General features: G+C 46.9%; 1 protein-coding gene across 2 annotated transcripts in view; it reads left to right on the top strand.

Moving 5' to 3' along the window:
- LOC143923334 (uncharacterized) overlaps positions 1 to 15,013 on the top strand; it is a 43,599-nt gene extending 28,586 nt beyond the window's left edge. For both annotated transcript variants that reach the window (XM_077446947.1, XM_077446948.1), the window contains 2 exons: positions 9,933 to 9,952; positions 13,770 to 15,013. In XM_077446947.1, coding sequence (XP_077303073.1) covers positions 9,933 to 9,952; positions 13,770 to 13,844 — 95 coding nt within the window. In that variant the 3' untranslated portion in view covers positions 13,845 to 15,013. The remainder of the gene's footprint in view (positions 1 to 9,932; positions 9,953 to 13,769) is intronic.
- The last annotated feature ends 9,527 nt before the right edge of the window (positions 15,014 to 24,540 follow it).

Below are 24,540 nucleotides of genomic sequence, written 5' to 3'. Positions count from 1 at the left end.
CGGAAGTCGTGCCCGCATATGTAAATGGTGTTCAAATCACACATGTGAGGTATCGCCGCGATCGTCAGAGCGAGAGCAATAATTCTAGCACTAGACCTCCTGGTAACCGTAAAAAAATGTTAAAGCGTCGCCTATTGAGATTTTTAGGTAGCATACTTTGTCGTCAATCCACGAGTGCGTGCAATTATAAAGTGTGACATATTTGGTATCTGTTTACTCGGCGTAACATCATCTTTCACATTATGCAAAAAAATTGGGCTAATTTACTGTTTTTTTTTTTTTTTTATTCATGAAAGTGTCAAAAAGTTGCTCTTAAAACACCGCTGCGCAAATACAGTGCGACATAAAATATTGCAACAATCTCCGTTTTATTCTCTAGAGTCTCTGCTAAAATATATATATATATATATATATATATATATATATATATATATATATATATATATATATATATATATATATATATATATATATATATATATATATATATATATATATATATATATAAAAATGTTTGGGGGTTCCAAGTAATTTTCTAGCAAAAAATATGGATTTTAACTTGTAAACACCAAATGCCAAAAATAGGCTTAGTCATGAAAGGGTTAATTCATCAACCCGGGGCATGGGATACGCGTCTGGCTTGGAGACTTCATTTAACTTACTAAAGTCATTGCAGAACTGCTAGGTTCCATTCGGCTTGGGTACAAGGACTATAGGGCTAGACCAGCTACTTGAAGACTCCTCAATGACCCCAAGGTCCAACATGCTCTTAAGCTCGGCTGAGACAATATTCCGACGAGCTTCGGGTATGCGGTAGGGTTTGAGGTTTACTCAAACGCCAGGGTCTGTAATGACATTATGTTCAATTACCGAGGTTAGGCCTGGTAGGTTTGAAAAAAATGTCTCGATTCCTCTGCAAAAATTCCCAGGACTCCTGTTTTTGAGAAGGGGAGAGAGCCTCTGCAATCCCTACCTTCTTAATCTGAGCATCAGGGTCTTCCGGGACTTTCAGACTGACTGTCAAAACCTGTCTATCTTTCCATGGTTTGATCAAGTTGACGTGGTAAATCTGGTAGGGTTTACGTTTGGTGGGCTGATGGACTTTATAGTTGACCCTGCCCACCCTCTCAACTATCTCAAAGGGTCCTTGCCACTTGGCTAGAAACGTACTCTCGACGGTAGGCACTAAGACCAGCACCCAATCCCCCAGGTTTAAACTCTCTAATCTTGGCAGATCCGTTGTATACCAGACTCTGGGTGTTTTGTGCAGCCTGCAAATGTTCCCGTACTATGGGCATAACTTTTGTTATCCGGTCCTGCATTTGAGACACGTGTTCAACCACACTCCGATACGGGGAAGCTTCTTGTTCCCACGTCTCTTTCATTATATCCAGTAGTCCACGGGGGTGTCTCCCATAAACCAGCTCAAAGGGGGAGAACCCCCTGGAGGCCTGGGGTACCTCTCTTATGGCAAACAACAAGGGAGGCAACAAGCATTCCCAATCCCGACCATCCTCCTCAACTGCTTTCTTTAGCATTCCCTTTAAGGTTTTGTTGAACCGCTCCACTAACCCATCAGTTTGTGGGTGATACACTGAAGTCCGCAAGTGTTTAATCTTAAACAGGTTACAGAGTTCCTTCATTACTTTTGACATGAATGGGGTACCTTGGTCTGTCAAGATCTCAGATGGGAGCCCTGTTCTCATGAACATCTGAAACAACTCCCGTGCGATGACCTTGGATGAGCAATTTCTTAAAGGGACCGCTTCCGGATACCTAGTGGCATAGTCAAGGACAACTAAAATGTATTGGTGTCCCCTAGCTGACTTAGGTAAGGCGCCCACCAAGTCCATGGCTATGCGATCAAAGGGAACCTCGATAATTGGAAGCGGTACCAGTGGGCTGCGAAAATGGGGTATTGGAGCGATTCTTTGACAGGTAGGGCAGGACTCACAGTAGTCCTTAATTTCTCGATATACACCGGGCCAAAAAAAATGCTGTAAAACCCGTTCCTGAGTTTTAGCCGCTCCAAGGTGACCCCCCAAGTACATGACTATGAGCCAAATGCAACACCTTAGACCTCAAAGGTTTGGGTATCACCAGTTGTTCCAACACTTCTTGATTGACCTTAGTTACTCGGTACAACAAGTCATGATTCACAGCAAAATGGGGGAACTTCACGTCCGTCCCAGGGTTCTGTGGTTCACCGTTTAAGACCGTGGCCTGTTCCCTGGTGGGGATTAAAGTGGGGTCCCTCATCTGAGCACTAAGGAAATCTTCCCAGGAGCCCCCGAGATCTGACATGTCTGGCTCAGAGGAGGTGCTTTCCACTTCCAATCCCGCAAACACCTCCAGGGGACCGGGCTCACTTTCTGCAGGTTCAGCAACCTGGTATTGATCCTTAGTAACAACCTCCTGCAACACAGTATTATTCACCACCTCTGTGGGTTCTTGCTTTTTGGGGGAAACCCCCGAACCTTTGAGCTTTTGCTTATACAAGTCCCAAAACATGGGGCAGTCTCGCCCGATTAGTAAATCATGAGGTAGTCCCAGGACCACCCCCACTTTTAGTTTAGCCGTTCCTGCTGGTGTACACAAGGTAACACGGGCCACCAGATAGTTTTTAACATCACCATGCACACAGATGACCCCAACCTGTTCCTTTGGCAACCCATCCAATCGGAGCAGGGTAATGACACTCCCAGAGTAAAGGAGTGCTACCACCTCCTGTCCCTTGACCCGCACCACACACTCATGCGGATTTAGGTTGGTTGCAGCACATAATGCATGGATATACATGGAGCGACAGCGACCCATGTCGCACTCCATTGGTTCTTCCCGACTTGGGCACTGGCCCGCCAGATGACCCAGTTGATGGCAGGACCAACAGCGAACTTCACGTGATTCCCCCTGTCGGTTCCCTGGAAACTTAGGTCCTGTGGTGCTCTTGGTAGTTGTATTATCCCTCCGAGCAGCCACTATGTGATCACCGGGAGGCACACTGATGCTGGAACGCACTTCTTTGAAATGGGCCAGCTCTCTTGTGACAGAGGGACTCTCCTGGAACTTTTCCACACAACTGTAGCGCTCAACAGCTGTAGCCATCTCATCCAGTGACTGAGGCTCGGACTGAGCCACCCATCGGTGGAGCTCCCTGGGTAGTCCATGCAGGAAACAATCGAGCGCGACTCTTTCCACAATCTGAGTGGGTGTCTTTTCCTCAGGTCTCAGCCAATCTTGGAACAAGTGCATCAGGTGGTAGAGCTGCAAATGGGCAGGCTTAGCCTTGTCAAAGCGCCAGCCATGGACACGGTTCACCCTTAAAGCGACAGTCACTCCCTGCTTTGCTAGGATTTCTGTTTTCAGGAGTTTATAATCACGTGCTGATTCCGGGGCCAAGTCACAGTACGCTTGTTGGGGGTCTGTGGTCAGGAAAGGAGCCAGTACATCTGCCCAGTCTTTATCAGGCAGACCCTTCCTTGCTGCAACCCCCTCAAACATAGCTAGGTATGCTTCCACATTGTCTAAGGCCGTCATCTTTTGCAGGGTCCGCTGCACTGCCTTCCGGGGGTCACTCTTTACAGCGGGGTCACCTTTCTTCATTTCAGCCTGCTGGGTCACCATCTTTTGTAATCCCGCTATCTGTTCACTCAGTAAGCGATTTATTTCCTGTTGTACAGCGACTGTCTGCACCAGGATCTGCTCCTGCCGGCCCTGTGCTTCCTGATGGCAGGCCTGTGTTTGTACCATGGCCTCCTGATAGCGGGCCTGTGCTTGTACCATGGCCTCCTGATGGCGGGTCTGTGCTTGTACCAGGGCCTCCTGATGGCGGGCCTGTGCTTGTACCATGGCCTCCTGGTGGCGGGCCTGTGCTTGTACCATGGCCTCCTGATGGCGGGTCTGTGCTTGTACCATGGCCTCCTGATGGCAGGCCTGTGCTTGTACCATGGCCTCCTGATGGCGGGTCTGTGCTTGTACCAGGGCCTCCTGATGGCGGGTCTGTGCTTGTACCAGGGCCTCCTGATGGAGGGCCTGCGCTTGTACCATGGCCTCCTGATGGCGGGCCTGTGCTTGTACCATGGCCTCCTAATGGCGGATCTGTGCTTGTACCATCCCCTCACTCGTCTCCATACCAAGCCAGGGAGAGGACCCGATCACCTCTGTCGCTAAGTGCCAGAGGGCACCGGAGTGCGTCGGGATGGGGTGGGGGGGCTCTCTCCTGCCACCGATAAAAGTGATCTCGCTGTGAATCTGCCGCAGAGACCACTTTTATCTGAAAGCAGATCACCCGCTGAAGAAGAGGATACTGGGGTTATGGCAGCTAAATTATGCCATAACAACAATATTCCTCTTCCAATTACTGATGTATAACAACGGTGGGCAGTCCGTAAGTGGTTAAAGATAATGCATGAAGCCAGTGCGCCCGCTCTTTGTTTTTCTATATATAGTGTTTTTGGACTACCCCAGTCTGAGGGCAACAAGGTGTGGTGAACACTTGAGGGTGGAAGTGGATGTATCCAGGAGATTCTCTGAATAAGGACAGTTCACCTAAAACTCAAACACCACCCCCCAGTGCTGGGACAAGGCATTCTAGAGCCCGGGGCGAACATGTCAAGTGGCACCCCCTCAAGATGTATGAGCACTATGTGTCTGCAACCCCCTCCCCCCCCCAAAAAATAATAATAACACAATTGAGCACAAATCTGCATGTTTATCCTCTAAGTAGAAAATCCCCTTTCTCCTAGTACAAACCCACCTCTCCTGTTGAAATCCCCCCAGCACAAATGCCCCTCTAGAAGTCACCACTAATTCAAATCCTCTACACTTCAAATCATTCAAATTTCCACTTCGAGTACACATTCCCCCCCCCCCCCCCCCACTCCTAATCCCTCCACCTGGCACAAAGCCCCCATTCCCATCTCCCTCCTGGATGGAATCCTCCTGTCAAAGAAATGTTCCCCTCCTAGCACAAATCCTGTTCCCCCACCCCCCCAACACAAATCCCCCCCCCCATCTCCTCGTGGTGCCTCCCCCACCTCTCATGATACCACAGTGCCCAGAGAAGCCACCCCTCCTGCCCACCCTTTTGTTCTGGCCCTGACCTCACGTGTGCACAGACGTTGAATTTTGTGGTTTACATCGCTCTAAAAGAGAGACTAGAATCGAGTATATATTTTAATGAATATCTTTTTAGCCCTGATGAAGACATTGCAACATCTTGTTTAACATAATGTATATGAAGCCTATCCTGGACTCTTACCATCTCAGCTTGTGCAATGGATGCTATAAATGGACCCTAAGTTAATGTTTATAATGTATGTATGAAATTGGCTGTGGCATAGTCTGTATTTAAAAATATATATGGGAATAAAAGTAAAAGGTCTCTTGCGACTCTAATGCCGCATACACGCGATCGGAATTCCTGCCAGAAAAAGACCGATGAGAGCTTTTGATCGGAAAGTGCAACCGTGTGTACGCTCCATCAGAATTTAGCTGTCCGAATTTCCGCCAGCCAAAAATTGATAGCATGTTCTCAATTTTCCAGACGGAAAAACTTTCTATCAGAAATTCAGTTTGTGTGTATGTAATTCCGACACGCCAAAAATCACGCATGCTCAGATTCAACTACAAGACGGAAGCTATTGGCTACTGGCTATTGAACTTCCTTTTTCTAGTCCCGTCACCGCGTTATAAAAACACCAAATCGGAATTTGGTGTGACCGTGTGTAGGTAAGACAGCTTGAGCGGAATTACATCGGGAAAACCATCAGAGCTTTTTCCGACAAGAATTCCGATCGTGTGCACGAGGCATAATAGTGCAACATGTCAAACACAAAAATAACGATGAAAAAGTGTAAAGAAAATGAATAGACGAAAACCAAAGCTGGTAGTAGTTTCTCCAATCCAGTTGGACTTGTAATATTGAAAGACGTTTTCCAAAGTCACTTCTACAGCTCCGATTGTTGTCATCTGTCTTCCACATATAATGCAGTTTTAACGTCTCTATCCCACAGATATGACTCCAAGGATTAGAACTCGTGCACTCACCAAGGATGAGACATCCCATCCTTGTTGTCATTTTGAAGATATTTAGCATCTTCTCCAAGCTGGTAGCACTTTTTCAAATTCAGTTGGACCTGTTGTGTAATATTGAAGATGTTTTGTTCTCCAAGCCACTTCTTCATCTTTGAGGGTCAGGAAAGTACCCCAACATTTCAGTGGTAATCCTTTAATTTACATGGCTGAAGGAGCAAATTGTTGTCAAGTGTCTTTCACATTTACGGCAATTTTAACATCTCCAAAGATGTGACAAGGATTAACACCCATGCGCACCAAGGATGGGCCATCCCATCCTTGTCATGTTGGAGATATTTAGAATCTTCTCCAAGTCTCTCCTTCAGCTCTGAGCTTTAGGAAAATACCCCTGCATTTTGGTGGCAATTAGGGATGAGCTCGGTGTTCGATTCGAACATCGGCCGTTCGCAGGGCAGGACTTAGGGTGGTGGGGCCCCTGGGCTTGAGTCACTTTCGGGCCCTACCTTCTATACATTACCATATTTATCGGTGTATAACATGCGCCGGCATATAACACGAACCCCAAGTTTAGGAGGGAATTTTAAGGAAAAAAACTTACATTCAGGCTGGGTTCACACTGCTGCGGGGGGAGATCCCGGATGTGATTCGCACCGCACTGCAGTGCTAATCACATCCGATCTCCGTAGCGATGCGAGTTCAGCCATACAGATAGTATGGCTGAATTCGCATTGCTCCCGCAGCAAACTTGCACGGGACCCTTTTTTAGGTCCGCAACAGAATCGGATCGCATGGGGGTTCACACCATGCGATTCGATTCCTGTGCGAGTCGGCAGATCGCACTGCGATATGCGGACGGATCTGGGGGTGTCATTAACATATCATTGACACTTCCAGCCGTCTGCATAGGGCAGTGTGAACTGCCGGCGGGAGTAATGCGATGCGGGAAAACGCCGCGGATTCGCGGCGTTCCCGCATCACAGCGGTGTGAACCCGGCCTTAAACATCCAAAAATGCAGCCTTATCAGTGTCCATCTGTAGCCTTGTCTAGTGTCATTTTCAGCCTTATCATTGCAGTCTTGAAGTTTAAAAATGAGCCCAGTCAAGCCCAATGGTAAGTCCTGCCCTGGCTGTTCGTCTGTTCAGCGAATTCAGAACCTTGTGGACCGTTCGCACCAAATTTGTGTGGCACAAATGGCCCACAATGCACTATGCCGTCGCAGTGCATTGCTGGCTCATGATTGGCCAAGCATGCACTGTGACCCCGCATGCTCACAGCGCCGGCAGCGAGGAGAGCCATAATTGGCCACAGGCAGGATGCATGTGGCCAATTATAGCTCAGGGGGTTAAGTACATGCCCCACACTATATAAGGCCGCCAGCATTGCAGCCTTGTGTAGTGTGTTGGCGTGAAGGGAAAGAGCTAGATAGGCAGGGACAGTGTGTTCTTTTCTCAGCCATCTGCAGGAGTTAGTGGGTGTTGTGTGCCTCCAGCATAGTATACACCTGAAGATACTCCTTATTGCTGGTGTTGTCTGTTGCATAGCTTGCATATTAGCCTTTAAAATGAGCACTTTTGATTTCGAACACTTAAGTCCCATAGACTTTAATAGGGTTCTAAAGTTTGTATTAATTTTCAGTCTGTTCGAATGTTCTGCTGCGAACCGAGCCGGGGGGGGGGGGGGGGGGGGTGTTCGGCTCATCCCTAGTGGCAATCCTTCCATTTACAAGGCTGAAAGTGCAATTCTAATACTGCTTTAACACCTATATCCCAGTGGTGGCCAGTGGTCCATTTTTTTTGGGGGGGGGGGGGCAAACCAACCGCCCGCAACCCAAACCCCCCTCCACATTCATTTGGTCGGTTGATCTGTCAAACGCCCCCCACCAGCCCTCCACCCCCATCATTTGCTCATCTGTCTGCCCTCCAACCCTATCTAGCGCGTGGGCAGCATCAGGTCCTTCCTGCATCCCCTCCTGCTCGGCGGCTTCACGGTGGCTTCCCCTGCATCTCCTCTTCCTCCGCAGCTTCCCCCTCTATAGCCAATATGGTTGCTTCTCCTCCCAGCCAATCGGGTCTTAAGCGGCCCCCCCACCCCAAAGCACCTTGTCCCCATGTTGATGAGGACAAGGGCCTCTTCCCAACAACCGTTGGTTTTGGGGTCTGCGGGCAGAGGGCTTATCGGAATCTGGGAGCCCCCTTTAATAAGGGGGCCCCCAGATCCCGGCCCCCCACCCTATGTGAATGAGTATTGGGGTACCAGGTACCCCTACCCATTCACCTGTGAAAAAAAAGTGTAAAAATTAAACACAACACATGTTTTTAAAATGATTTATTGCACAGCTCCAGGGGTCTTCTTCCATCTTGGGGGGTCTTCTCGCCGGACTCCTCCGCTATCTTCTCCTAGCTCTTTTACTAGCGGAGGAGCCCGGCTTTCTTCTTCGTCGCCGCCCAGGGGTCTTCTTCCGACTTCGGGGGGCTTGTCCCCCTCTTCGGTTCTTCTTGCTGGAGGATGCTAGAGGATGCTGGGACTGTGACATCATAATGGGCGGGGACATCACCCGGTGACCCTGCCCATTGTCCCTATATAAGTCTCCGCGCAACACGTCCCTGTCATTATGGCGAGAGACAGCGTCGATTCAACATCTCAAGGAAGAAGAAGAGAAGAACAGAAGAAGAGAAGGTGGCGGCGACAGAAGACCGGGCCGCCGTCAGTAAAAGAGCTGGAAGAAGGAGCGGAGGCCCGGCAAGAAGAATCGAAGAGGGGGACAAGACCCCCAAAGTCAGAAGAAGAGGCGGAGACCGAGCCACCTCTAATAAAAGAGCTAAAGGAAGAAAGCGGTGGCCCAGCAAGAAGAACCGAAGAGGGGGACAAAACCCCCGAAGTCAGCAGAAGACCCCTGGGCGGCAACGAAGAAGAAAGCCAGGCTCCTCCGCTAGTAAAAGAGCTAGGAGAAGATAGTGGAGGAGTCCAGCGAGAAGACCCCCCCAAGACGGAAGAAGACCCCCGGAGCTGTGCAATAAATCATTTTAAAAACATGTGTTGTGTTTTATTTTTACACTTTTTGTCACAAGTGAATGGGTAGGGGTATATGGTACCCCAATACTCATTCACATAGGGTGGGGGGGCCGGGATCTGGGGGCCCCCTTATTAAAGGGTGCTCCCGGATTAGAAAAAGCCCCCCACCCGCAGACCCCGACAACCAATGGCCAGGGTTGTCGGGAAGAGGCCCTTGTCCTCATCAACATGGGGACAAGGTGCTTTGGCATGGGGGGGCTGCACGGCCCCCCTTTCCCCTAAGCACCCCCCCATGTTGAGGACACGCAGACTGGTACTGCTCAAGAAGGGGGCCCGCTCGTCCCCACCCCATTTCCTGACCGGCTGGGCTGCGTGCTCAGATAAGGGTCTGATATGGACCTGGGGGGGGGACCCCCACGCCATTTTTTTCGCGTAGGGCTTCCCCTTTAAGTCCATACCAGGTCACGGGGACAGCGACGTGTCAATCTCGCCGTTGAAGGCGGGGACATTGACTTCCTTCGCTAGTCCCGGCTACCTGGAGCAGCGCTCAAAATGAACGGACTTTCCTCCGTGTGCGGGAAAGTCCGTTCATTTCAAAAGTCTGGCGGACTAGCACACACACGGCCGGATTGTCCGCCGGACTCGCAGTCCAGCGGACAATTTTTGAGTCAAAACTACTTTCTAAGTCCGCCGAACTTTTGGGGAAAAAAAGTCCGCTGGAGCCCACACATGGGCCCGCCGGATAGTTTGATTGCGTGTAATCAGAATCAGGTAGAGTAGGTTGTATCCTTTGCAGGATTTTAGATGTAGTTGGGATGAAACATTTGATGCCAATTATTGAATATTAATAATCTTATGTTTTTTTTTTTCTTTTCTTTAACAGCCTTCCGAGAGTTATGTAAGGTGAGTACATGTTAAACTTAAGAATGGAAGACATCAGATACATAAAGATGGCATGTTGTCGGTGAAACAAGCTAGGGGAGTCAATTTTTCTGGGCCATACATCAGCAGAGATAACGGGCAAGAAAAATGAACAACTGTTAATCATTCAGATACCATTTCAGTGTAGACAGATCGAAGGCGCCAGCTCAAGAGTTTGACTTGAATGTAGTTTACTTCAACTAAAGCGAAAACCGCATGACTTCTCATTTTTACTTACTGGCCATTACTGCCTATTAATTCTGAGAATGCTATCTCAAGGGGACCCTCTGACTTCAATAATTCAGATCATTTAGCCAGATTAAATCATAAGCAAAGAATGTTGGACCTAACTCTCTCTTTTCTGATCTCCATACCCGACCCAGGTCAGGGACTTAGAAGGTACTAAAGCCAGAGGGTAAGTCAGGGCACTTCCATTTTTTGCAGGAGGTCATCAATGGTGGACTCCATTCTTCTCATAGGGAAGGTTCGTTTTTGACCCTGTCATGAATGTCCAATAAAAAAAATTGAAAATGGGATACTAGTAGATCCATAACAATCTGGAACATGAAGGTTGTATATTTAAATAATCTGGGCCAATAATTTTTTTCATATAAGCTTGTGGTGCACTCCACCTGAAGGACCCAATAGGAGACTATACCTCACCAGAGGAAGCCAAGGGAGAGTTCATCCATTCAGAAGGAGGCAAATAAGAGTGTGCACAATCACAGGGAGGCAAAGGAGAGTGCACCCAATAAAAATGAGGCAAGAGTGAGTGCACCCACCCAGAAGGAGGTGAGGGTGAGTGCACACAATCCGAAGGAGGCAAAGGAGAGTGCACCCAATCAGAAGGAGGCATGGGTGAGTGCACCAACCATAAGGAGGCAAGGGTGAGTGCACTCAACCAAATAGAGGCAAGGGTGAGTGCACCAATTCATAAGGAGTCAAGGACGAATGCACCCAATCAGAGGGCGGCAAGGGTGAGTGCACCCAATTAGAAAGTGGCAAAGGTAAGTGCACCCATTCAGAAGAAACCAAGGGACAATGCATCCAATCAGAAGGAGGCAAAATAAAGTGTACTCCATCAGAAGGAGCCAAGGGAGAGTACATCCAATCAAAAGGAGCTAAGGAAAAGTGTACCATATTAGAATTTGCTTTCCTAAATTCAGACTAGCAAATGCACTCTAATTGGTTGCTTTGTGTATGTACCTGTTGCAAATTTTTCCTAACTTCCTGTGTAGTAAAATGTTGCCATCATGGCAGGAAGTAAGGGGAAATATATCTAACAGAGCCTGGGATAATAGTAAAAACCTGACAAGGGTTTTTAAACTACCATGGTCCATCAACAACTTAAAGTGAAACTTTACCCATAACAATTTTATAAAAATGTATGTTTTTTTTTAGCAAGGAACATATATTCCACATATATTTATGCTATCGAAATGAGTGTTGTTTCCATTTTGTTGATGCCCAGAGCAGTCACTTATTTATTGAGAACTCTACTCCTCTCCTTAATCTAAAAAAGGATGCCACTTTCTGCAAATAAAAAGTGTGCAGTTCCAGCCTTGATTGTATGTCTTGGCTCAGCTAGAGAGGAAGGCTGCAGTAGCCAACAGTACTCAGGTTTTTAGCTGTCTATGCAGAAGGAGAAAGTGAGCAAAAGGAGAAGGAATCAGTGAGATAAGATAAGTCACTATCCTTATAAGTTTAACTCTTGTGTCTCCCTGGCACCAGAGTTTATCCTGTCATCTCGCCTGCTTTACTTTTCTCCCCTTTCTCCCAGCAGTATATATTTAGGCTGTCAGCTGATTGGCATCTAACAACTTGCTAATTATTTATTGACATACTGAGAATAAGAGCAACTGAGGCTGTGCAGAGCAGGTTGAGACAGTTGAGATAGCTATACCTGCAACAGGAACTAGCCTGAAGTTGTCTATCAGGACTTAATTTTCTGACTAAAGTTCCACTTACAAAAATAAATGGCTTGACATACAAAGCCAGTAAATATAGATAGGCAGAAAAGCCAAAGTTAACCCATTAGTTTTGGTTAGCAATGTTGACTAGGTGCTCGCGAACATGTGGAACATACCCTGTTACATTGCATTGGGGCTGATTTACTAAAACTAGAGAGTGCAAAATCTGGTGCAGCTCTGCATAGAAACCAATCAGCTTCCAGATTTTATTGTCAAAGCTAAATTGAATGAGATGAAATCAGAAGCTAATTGGCTACTAGGGATGAGCCCGATGCTTGAGTCGAACGTAAATTAAACTTGAACATCGGGCGTTCGCCTGTTTGCCAAACAGTGAACAATTTTGGGTGGGGGATGTCTATAGTATGCCTGTGAAGTGGCGCGTGTTTCCTGTGTTTAGAACAATCCCTGCACAAAATTACATTTCTAAAGGAAAAAAAGTAATTTTAAACTACTCGCGGCTATAATGAACTGTGCCGGCAATACAGATAAAAGTCATTGAAAAAAATGGCATGGGATCCCCCCAGTCCATTACCAGTCCCTTTGGGTCTGGTATGAATATTAAGGAGAACCCCGAACCAAATTTAAAAAAAAAACATTGCCTGGGGGTCCCCCCACATTCCATACCAGGCCCTTCAGGTTTGGTATGATATTAAGGGGAACCCTGCTCCAATTTAAAAAAATGGCATAGGGGTCCCCCTCAGAATCCATACCAGACCCTTCAGGTTTGGTATGGATTTTAAGGGGAACCCTGTGCCAAAATGTAAAAAAACATGGCATGGGGTCCCCCCAAAAATCCATACCAGACCCTTATCCGAGCACGCAACCTGGCAGGCTGCAGGAAAAGAGGGGGGGGTGGACAAGAGAGCGCCCCCCCCTTCTGAACTGTACCAGGCCACATACCTTCAACATGGGGAGGGTGCTTTGGGGTAGCCCCTTATCCGAGTTGTGTGCTGGGATAAGGGTCTGGTATTGATTTTTGGGGGGGCACCACGCAATTTTTTTTAATTTTGGTCTGGTATGGATTTTGAGGGAGACCCCTACGCCATTTAAAAAAAATCGTCCCAGGGTTCGCCTTAATATCCATACCAGACCTGAAGGGCCTGGTATGGAATTTGGGGGGACGCCCACACATTTTTCTTTTTAAATTTTGGTTCAGGGTTCCCCTTAATGTTCATACCAGACCTAAAGGGCCTAGTAATGGACTGGGGGGATCACATGCCATTTTCTTCAATGACTTTTATCTGTATTGCCGGGACCCGACAATTCATTTTAGTAGTTTTAATACTTGTGCAGGGACTGTTCTAAACACGGGAAAAATGCACCACTTCACAGGCATACTATAGACACCCCCCAGGTATGAAATTTAAAGGAATATCTCACTTCTATTGTTTCACTTTAAGCATTATTAAAATCACTTCTGCTGAAAAAATGGTCGTTTTTAAAACTTTTTTTTGCATTGATACATGTCCCCGGGTACTACATGTACCCGGCAGTACCCGGGTCCCCAAACACTTTTTATGACAATAACTTGCATATTAACCCTTAAAATTAGCACTTTTTATTTTTATAGACTTTAACGGTGTTCGCGTGTTCAAACACATTTTTTTCCTGTTCGCATGTTCTGCTGCAAACCAAACCGGGGGGGTTTAGTTTGGCTCATCTCTATTGGCTACCATGCACAGCTGCATCAGATTCTGAGTGCACCAGTTTTAGTAAATCTACCCCATTATTTGCTTGTTTGACATTTAGTTAGTTGTTAAGAGTGCCTTCAACATAAGTCAAAAATATTTTTATAACTTTCGTCTGTTTTTTTTTTTTTTGTCTTTTAGAGATATTTCATTTGGTTGGTGTTCCTGGCCGTGATATTGCTTATTGTAATTATTGTTGTAAGTGTCCGTAAGTGACCAATCACCGGAGATCCCAAGCACCTTATCTCCCCCAGTCAATGTGACAAACGTCGCCTTCCACTTTGTCTCCATTCTGATGACAACTCCACCACCGTCCACTAATGCTACCAGTAACACCACCTCATCATCGACCTTCCAGAGAGTGAATGTTACAATCCTGTCTGCCAATATCAATAGTACAGCAAAGGCCAAACCATAGTACAGTAAAGTTACCACAGAACCCAAATAAGGGATGATGGAACAGCTTGCTGCAAGACAGACCCAGGGATGGAAGATCCAAAAATAACTGAAGGTTCTAGACTAGGGGTTTCCAAAGTTTTCAATATGAGGGCCACACAAATATTAGTGGGCCAGAAAAAAATCCCCATTAGAGTCCCCTTCTCCTTTCATCAGGGTCCCCATCAGAGTCCCCCCCCCCCTTACATTTGGGACCCCATAAGAGCCCTCCCTTACATCCTTCAAGACAATGAATGCTACAGCCCAACTGATTGGCAATATCAATAGTACAGTAAAGGCCAAACCATAGTACAGTAAAGTTACCATAGAACCCAAATAAGGGATGATGGAACAGCTTGCTGCTAGAAGGACCCAGGGATGGAAGATCCAAAAATTCCTGAAGGTTCTAGACTAGGGGTTTCCAAACTTATGAGGGCCACACAAATATTAGTGGGCCAGAAAAAAATCCCTTTTAGAGTCCCCTTCTCCTTTCATCAGGGTCCCCATCCAAGTCCCATCCACCCCCCCCTTACATTTGGGACCCCATAAGAGCCCTCCCTTACATCAGAAGGAGAGACCATATGCATTCTTTGTTGACCTTAGTCTTCAATTAGTGGTCATTGGGAATACACTATTGACCCTAGCCGTGGGCTGGGATAAATTATTGTAGAGGGCCGGATGTGACCTGTAGGCCATAGTTTGGCCACCTTTGTTCTAAGCAATGGCTTGTTCATTCAGAATTCAGTCATTATAGCCCTCAAGAGATACTGAATTGGAAAATCACATCGGGTGTTCTAGAAAGGTACAACAACTTTTCTCATTTCAGTCACCTGTCCGCTAACGTATCATAGAATGCCCTAAACACACTCACCCCATCACCCCCATGATATTTGCAGTTCCCGTTATGGGGCAGCATACACTGCTGGTCCAGTGCAGGTCCAGGTTTTCCAGGGATGCACAGGTGCTGCTTGTATCCCTGTGCCAGCGTCCCATTAACTTCTATTGGGACATGCGGTTGCATGGACACAGCCGCTGTATCCTAATATAACGTACGGGTGAGTGCGGTTGCGGGGTGTAGGGTAAGTTTAGAGACCCATGCCCGCACTAACCCACATGTCATGTTAGGACACAGCGGTTGTGTCCAATGCAGCCGCGTGTCCCGAAAGAAATGAACGGGACACCAGAACAGGGATGCACACAACATCTGTCCATCCCCGTGCCGGGAAAACATGGACCTGCAGAGAAGCTCCCCATGTAAATGAGTCCTTATACAATACAGTAAAGGATGAAAGTGCCACGCACTTATAGTAAGTTCAATGTATGTTTCTCTTGACAACACGAGGATAAAGCCAATGCATTTCGGGGGCCACTTGTGGTGCCCTCATCCTCTACGTACTGCTCTTTTCTCCAGGGGGCCTCAGGGAAATCCTGGTTGACAGAGGACTTCTTTTGGCTTATCCTTCTGGGTCTGGTGCTCCTCCATATTAGCTCTAATGAAAGGAAACCCCTCAGAAAACCTTTTTCAAATAAAACCGTTCAGATAATCAAAAATAATCCACGAATCAGAAACCACCTTGGGATTCCACTACAGTTTTTCTTCTATAGTATTATTATTGAACACAACTTTTCTGTCTTTATTGGATGTGTCAGAACCTGATTTTTGATGAGACGTTTGCATTTATCATGCTTGCTGTTCCATATTTTAAATGTTGATATTACATGTGGTGGCTTGTAGTTTCCATTTCTAGTGGCTCTTTCTACATCAATATTTTATTTGCCTGCCTTGCCAACCATAGACAACCCAAAAGTCTATCGATACGGGACAACTAAGTTGGTGGCAGGGTCTGCCTATATAATGGTGGTATCCATGTACATATACACTACATTACCAAAAGTATTGGGACACCTGCCTTTACACGCATGTGAACTTTAATGACATCCCAGTCTTAGTCTGTAGGGTTCAATATTAGGTTGGCCCACCCTTTGCAGCTATAACAGCTTCAACTCTTCTGGGGAGGCCGTCCACGAGGTTTGGGAGTGTGTCTATGGCAGTGTTTCTCAACTCCAGTCTTCAAGGCACCCCAACAGGTCATATTTTCAGTCTTCCCATTATTTTGCACAGGTGATTTGATCAGTTTCATTGCCTTAGTAATTACCACAGCCGTTCCATCTGAGGGGAATCCTCAAAACATGACCTGTTGGGGCGCCTTAAGGGCTGGAGTTGAGAAACACTGGTCTATGGGACTGTTTGACCATTCTTCCAGAAGCACATTTGTGAGGTCGGGCACTGATGTAGGATGAGAAGTCCTGGCTCGCGGTCTTCACTCTAATTCATCTCAAAGTTGTTCTATCGGGTTGAGGTGCAGGCCAGTCGATTTCCTCCACCCCAAACTCGCTCATCCATGTCTTTATGGACCTCTTGCTTTGTGCACTGGTGAGCAGTCATATTGGAACAGGAAGGGGCCGTCCTCAAACTGTTCCCACAAAGTTGGGAGCATGAAATTGTCCAAAATGTCTTGGTATGCTGACGCCTTAAGAGTTCCCTTCACTGAAAGTAAGGGGCCAAGCCCAACCCCTGAAAGACAACCCCACATCATAATCACCCCTTCACCAAATGATTTGGACCAGTGCACAAAGCAAGGTCCATAAAGACATGGATGAGCGAGTTTGGGGTGGAGGAAATTGGCTGGCCCGCAAAGAGTCCTGACCTCAACCCGATAGAACACCTTTGGGATGAATTAGAGTGGAGACTGAGAGCCTTCTCGTCCAGATCAGTGCCTGACCTCATACATCTGGAAGAATGGTCAAACATTCCCATAGACACACTCCTAAACCTTGCGGACGGCCTTCCCAGAAGAGTTGAAGCTTTTATAGGGTTTTTTAAGGGTGGGCCAACTCAATATTGAACCCTACGGACTAAAAGGCAGGTGCCCCAATACTTTTGGCAATATAGTGTAAAATTATGAACTATACACAGTAAAGCATTTCTACATTTTAGATTTTTCCACCCACTGGAAGCTGGCAACAGATTCAGAAGAATAACTGATGATGGAATTAGGGCTGAATTCACGTGTATGTGCTGCACTCTCCTGGTCTAGGGTTTGTAGAATTCGAGGACCTCCCATATTGGTCAATAAGGATGAGCCAAACACCCCCCCCCCCCCTCGGTTCGGTTCGCACCAGGACATCCAAACAGACAAAAAATTGGGACGAACGCCGTTAAAGTCTATGGGACACGAATATGAAAAATCAAAAGTGCTAATTTTAAAGGCTTATATGCAAGTTATTGTCATAAAAAGTGTTGGGGGACCCTGGCCCTGCCCCAGGGGAAATGTATCAATGCAAAACAAGGTTTTTTCAGGAGCAGTGATTTTAATAATGCTTAAAGTGAAACAATAAACAATAACAATGATTCCTTTAAATATCATGCCGGGGGGGGGGGGGGGGTGTCTATAGTATTGCCAGTAAAGTGGCGCATATTTCCAGTGTTTAGAACAGTCCCTGCACATAATGACATTTCTAAAGGAAAAAAAGTAATTTAAAACTGATCAATGAATTGTCGGGTCCCGGCACTATAGTTAAAACTCACTGAAAAAAACGGCATGGGACCCCCCCCCCCCCCCGTCCATTACCAGGTCCTTTGGGTCTGGTATGAATATTAAGGGGAACCCCGAACCAAAAATTAAAAAAAAATTGCGTGGGGGTCTCCATAAAATCCATACCAGGCCTGTCAGGTATGGTATGGAAATTAAGGGGAACCCTGCACCATTTTTTTTATGGCGTAGAGGTCCCACCCCCAAAATCCATAGCAGACCCTTCAAAAAAAAAATCAGTGCTCCCGAAAATCGGCCATTTTTAAAACAGTTTTTTGCATGGATACATGCCCCCTGGTGCAGGACCTGGGTCCCCAAACACTTTTCATGTTAGTGTCCCATAGGCTTTAACAGTGTTCCGCGGCTTTCGAATTTGCCCCGAACACCGCATACTGTTCGAACAACCAAAGTTCATCCCGTCCCGAACTTATGCTTGGGCCAAACTGTACGCCCATCCCTATTGGTCAAGAGTCAGCTTTGTATTCACAACAAACTTGTTTTTCGAATGCTGTTATAAATTAGCAATTACACTGCACGCATTTCAGAAATGTTTTTATATTTTGCAATTGTGGGGAAAAAAAATATTATAATTTTCATGCATATACAGAATATAAATGTAACAACAGCTTTGTGTATCCGTTTATCATATACAGTCATTAAATAAATTGTGATTGAAAGCTGCCAAATACTGCAAGTGTCTCGTGTGCTTCAAAAAGAATGGTTTGCCTTTCATATACGTAACATTCGAACCAATGATCTTTTTTAACTAACTATAGGAGGGGATCTCTTCCCATCGACCACCATTGTAGGAATCATCAGAAAAAATGACCACTGGCCTGGCTCTAAGGCTGAGAATCGAGTGATCAAAGACTGCTGATCTCAGGCCGCGTACACACGGGCGGACTGTTCGCCCAACTAAGTTCGTCAAACAATCCGACAAACAGTCCGCTCAAAATTTGCATGAACGGACTTGACCACACACGATGAACGAACAGTCCGCTGAAAGCGTGCGCGATGACGTGAACGGCACGTACGACGGGACCAGAAATTCGGCGTCCGATACACTGCAATGCAACCTTCGCCGTGTAAATCCTTTCTGAGCATGCGCGGAACTTAGTCTGTCGAACAAGCCTACACACGAGCGGACTGTCCGCTGAAACCAAGTTTGGACGGACTGTCTTACGGAAATTCCGAAAAACTTTGTTCGTCAGACTGTCCGCTGAAACAGTCCGCTGAAGCCCACACACGAGCGGACTGTCTGCTGAAACACTGTTCAGCGGACTAAGTTGGGCGAACAGTCCGCCCGTGTGTACGCGGCCTTAGAGCTCTCTGAGCAGAGAACTGGTGACTGTCAGTCACCGCTGTCTGCTCTGCCCATCTCCCCCAGCTCACTGGAGCGCTGGGCTGTGGAGTGGGCGGGAGTAGCCAGCTCGGGCTCTCAGCGGCTCACTGAGAGGCTGAGCCGGGTGCCGGTCCTGGCATGTGGGTGGATCCCCACCATATTGTCACGATCTTGCCTGTGCCTGGACCGGCTCTGTGACATCAGCCAACAGCCCGTTGTCTGCTGAAAATGGGTCACAGGAGTGCAGAATGAACAGCACTCCTGTGATCCCCGGGAGAAGTACAGCCAAGTGAGCTTTCCCTATACTTCATTTTTAACAGTTATTCTTTTGTGCCGACTCATGATTAAATGTGTTGTGTGTACAGAGGTACAGAGTAAGGCTCCATGCACACTTGTATGACTTGTCGTGTGACTTTGAACACATAAAGTCACAGATCATTTTCAATGGCACCCCTTCGGATCTATGCGACTTAAAGTTGCAACGACTTTGAAAAGGCCCCTGTACTAGTTTGATGCAACTTTGAGGCGACTTAGCGCCAGAGCGTAAATTCGCACTGAATGCAAAATGCCCCGTACACACGATCGGACATTCCAGCAACAAACTCCATGGGATTATTTTTTTTCCGACGGATGTTGGCTTAAACTTGTCTTGCGTACACACGGTCACACAAATGTTGTTGGAAATTCCGAACGTCAAGAACGCGGTGACTAGGGTCGCCACCTTTTCTTCAAGTCAAACCCGAACACTTTAGCAGAGCACAGCATTTTTTTTTTATAGTATAAACTATACATATATTTTTATATTTTGCTATTAAATAACATTTCTAATCATATGAAGTTAATAACAAGAGTCCCCCTTTTACATCAGAACTCGCAGAGTTCCCTTTCACTGTAAGGGGGGGGCTCTACAGATTCTGATGTAAGGGAGAACTCTGGGGCCTCTAACATAAGGGATGCTCTGGGTACCCTGATTTACGGGAGAACACTGAGAACTCTGATGTAAGGGGGAACACTGTGGCTTCTGGTGTAAAAGGGAACTCTGATTTAAGGGGTGCTCTGAGAACCCTGCTTACTGTGTACTTACTCAGATGCGGGAGAGAGAAGGGGAGAGACTTCAGTCACAGAAAGGGATGGATGGTGAGCTCACTCACCCCTTGGCACCGCTCATCCAGATGTATCTGAGGCTGCTGGAGTTCAAACTTCTGGCCCCCACTTTCCTTTCATGAGGCACATGCCTGGGGATTGGAGTGTGGGCAGACACAGAGGGGTAGGGGTGGGGGGAAGAGGTGCAGATCGAGCCCTCTCTCCTCTCCCTTCTGTGTGTGTTGGGGGGGGGGGGGGTTGTTAGTACTGGCTTTGGGCAGTGCGAAAGAGAGTGTAATAGACACTTCCGGCTTAGACAACTGCAGCCAGCAATCCTGCCGGGAAGCCATAGTCTAGTCTAAATAAAGTGTCCGGGTTTCAGTTAGTCTGGAACCTGGACACATGATTCCAAACCCGAACTGTCCGGGTGAATCCTGGACAGGTGGCAACCCTAGCGGTGAGGTACAAGACGTACGACGAGCTGAGAAAAGGGTTAACGCCAAGTCCATTAACCCATTAACCGACTCTATGTCATACAAGATCTATTGAGCATCATCCCCCCCGGAAATCGTCTCTGCACGTGTATGGCAAGGAAGCTGCTGTTTACTGTAAAGCTAGAAAATCGCATGAAAAAGTGTTCGATGCACTCAATCGCTTGACATTCCAAATGTTATTGGGCTCATTTCAGTTATCGAAATGCAAAGTTTTCTGGTAAAAAAAAAAAAAAAACACGAACCGCCATGTCGGGCTTTTTGAGCCTAAACGATCGATTTTCTAAATATCAGTAGTGGAAGCGATCGAAAACAGTTTAACCACTTACGGACCACCCGCCGTCATCATACTCTTTTGAAGAGGAATATCATTGTTATGGCAGCAGCTAGATACCATAACCCCGGAATCCTCTTCTTCAGCGAGGCAGTTTGCTTTAAGATAATAGTGGTCTCAGCAGCGGATTCGCTGCACGATAACTTTTATCAGTGGCAGCAGAGGCTCCCTCCCCCCTCCACTCTCCCAGTGCCCTCCGCCGCTTACCGGCAGAGATGCGATTGGATCCTGTCCCCCGCTTGGCTGGCTGCCGAGTGAGGGGGAAGACGGCCCCCACCCGGTTCTATAGCATTGCAGGGCGGAAGCGACGTCAAAACATAAACATCTTAAAAGGGACTTTTTTTTTTTTTTTTTTAAAACATTTTTTTTCTTTAATTGCATTTTAGTGTAAATATGAGATCTGAAGTCTTTTTGACAGCTGTGTGAAGTTGGCACCCCATGTTTGTAAAAACTGAATAAAAATATACCATTCGTTTGTGCCGCGTTTGTGCTGATTTGTGCCGCAAAAATTAGCGTTTGTGCCGGTTCGGTTTCTGAGATATTAAACATTCAATTTAATGCAAGCCCCGCCCACTTTGCACCCCACGTTGCTGAATTTGAAAAACAAACGCGCCATTTGTTTGTGCCGCGTTTGTGCTGGTTTGTGCTGCAAAAATAAACGTTTGTGCCGCTTTGGTTGCAGAGATATTGTGCGTTATATGTTGTGAAACCCCGCCCACTTTGCACCCCACGTTACCGAATTTGAAAAACGAACGCGCCATTCGTTTGTGCCGCGTTTGTGCTGGTTTGTGCTGCAAAAATAAACGTTTGTGCCGCTTTGGTTGCGGAGATATTGTGCGTTATAGTTGCTGAAACCCCGCCCACTTTGCACCCCACGTTACCGAAATTGAAAAACGAACGCGCCATTCGTTTGTGCCGCGTTTGTGCTGGTTTGTGCTGCAAAAATAAACGTTTGTGCCGCTTTGGTTGCAGAGATATTGTGCGTTATATGTTGTGAAACCCCGCCCACTTTGCACCCCACGTTACCGAAATTGAAAAACGAACGCGCCATTCATTTGTGCCGCGTTTGTGCTGGTTTGTGCTGCAAAAATAAACGTTTGTGCCGCTTTGGTTGCGGAGATATTGTGCGTTATAGTTGCTGAAACCCCGCCCACTTTGCACCCCACGTTACCGAAATTGAAAAACGAACGTGCCATTCGTTTGTGCCGCGTTTGTGCTGGTTTGTGCTGCAAAAATAAACGTTTGTGCCGCTTTGGTTGCAGAGATATTGTGCGTCATATGTTGTGAAACCCCGCCCACTTTGCACCCCACATTACCGAATTTGAAGAACAAACGCGCCATTCGTTTGTGCCGCGTTTGTGCTGGTTTGTGCTGCAAAAATAAACGTTTGTGCCGCTTTGGTTGCAGAGATATTGTGTGTTATATGTTGTGAAACCCCGCCCACTTTGTACCCCATGTTACCGAAAAGGTTGGGACATAGTTGTCTTTTAAAATAAGTTTAAACCAGACGGTAACCAAGAAAAACAGCACTCCAGCAGGAGAGAGAGGTTCGGAGTGGCCATCTACAACTTTCAAGCAAAAAAAATGAAGAACTAAGCTTGCAGGTGGGAGATACAGTGCAGATATTTGATTTGTTCCTCCAAGTAAATCCTCTGTACCACCCTTCATATGTCTCAAAGTAGGGGATATTTGCAGCTGCGCATACTCATCAGAAAGAAGTGCAGATGACGGAGGGGCGGAGTTACTACATGGCGCCAAGCAGCAGTGTGATGCTGTGAGCTCCTAGGCATCCCCCCCGAGCGAATATGCTAAGTGAGCCTGATTTTCCGTGTTAAAGCTGATTTGTGCCCCCACCATGGTAGCTGCTTATCGGTCTGTTACGTGCTGCTATCGACCTGCTACCTACCCAGTTTCCGGATCTCAGCTGGTCAGTCGTCTGTCTCCCCACTGTCCCTGGTTGATCGACCCGCAGTGAGCCATCTACTGGGCGGCAGTGGAGTAGCATGGGTTGTCAGCACCCGGGTCAAGGCAAGTAATTTGCACCCCCTAACCTGCGGACTTTTAGCACTCCCCGAGTCCCTTCAAATACAATAGCAGTGACCTACCTGATTCCTATACTGACCACTACACTAACCTACTTGATTAATTCCTTTACTGACCATTACACACTACACTGACCACTATACTATACTGTCCACTACACTGAGAACTACACTGACCACTATACTATACTGACCACTGTACTATACTGACCACTACACTACACTGACCACTATACTGTCCACTGCACTACACTGTCCACTACACTGACCACTATACTATACTGTCCTACATTACACTGACCACTACACTGTCCACTATACTGACTACTATACTGTCCACTACACTGACCACTATACTGTCCGCTACACTATACTGACCACTACACTGATCACTAAACTATACTGTCCACTACACTGTTCACTAGGGATGAGCTTCGTGTTCGAGTCGAACATACATTCAACTCGAACATTGGCTGTTCGTCTGTTCGGCGAATACCGAATGTTATGGGCTGTTCGCGCCAAATTCGTGTGGCGCTCACGGCCCACAATGCACTGCGCCACCGCAGTGCATTGCTGGCTCATGATTGGCCAAGCATGCACTGTGACCCCGCATGCTTGGCCAATCACAGCGCCGACAGCAAGGAGAGCCATGATTGGCCACAGGCAGGATGCCTGTGGCCAATCATAGCTCAGGCTGTGTAGTACACGCCCCACACTATATAAGGCCGCCAGCGCGGCGGCCTTGTGTAGTGTATTGGCGTCTGTAGGAGTTAGTGGGTGTTCTGTGTACCTTCAACACAGTATACACCGTTTATTATCGGCCGATTTTTTCGTTCTTGCTCTTCTGTAGTGGTTGTTGTCTGCATGCCCTGACCACAGTATACACCATTATATCCACCTATATAGCTAGCTATATTTCTCTTTTTTTAATAGAGCTTGCAGTCAGTTGTAGGAGATTGTGCGTGCTGTCTGCGTGCCCTGACCGCAGTATACACGGTTATATCCACCTATATAGCTAGCTATCTTGCTCTTTTTAAATAAAACTTGCAGTCAGTTGTAGGAGATTGTGCGTGCTGTCTGCGTGCTCTGAACGCAGTATACACCGCTAGTGATGGACGAACGTTTCGCCCGGCGGTCGTTTCGCGGCGAATTTCCGACATTCGCGGTCCGCACGTTCGAACGCCTTTTTCCGTCGTTCGCCGCGGCGGACTTACGTGTTTAATGTATACAAGAACTTTAACCTTTGGTGACACGTTTATCATGTGATACAGGACAGCCAATTGAGACATGACAGCACATGGACACTTGGACATTCCCCCTAACCTATAAATACACCCGATCCGGTGGCCATTTTACATTCTTTCTTCTGTTACGATAGGGACAGGTTCCTGTGTGGAGTAGGGAGAGATAAACCACTAGCTATTTGGTACACAAAAGTTCTTTTCAGGACTGGTATAGGTGTTAGGTGTTGATAGGTTTGCTGTGCTGCTGATTCTTGCAGCAGCCTGAGTGTCTTTTGTTAGTTTAGAGAAAGGGAAAGGACGGTGTATGCTACAGGGACAGCCAGATTAGTCTTTCATCATCATCATCAT

Source organism: Lithobates pipiens, unplaced genomic scaffold (genome assembly GCF_037356315.1).
Source record: "Lithobates pipiens isolate NorthernLeopardFrog02 unplaced genomic scaffold, aLitPip1_a1.2 Scaffold_22, whole genome shotgun sequence".
Taxonomy (NCBI): Eukaryota; Metazoa; Chordata; class Amphibia; order Anura; family Ranidae; genus Lithobates; species Lithobates pipiens.
Note: the sequence above shows the minus strand (reverse complement) of the source record. Positions and strands in the feature narration are given on the sequence as shown.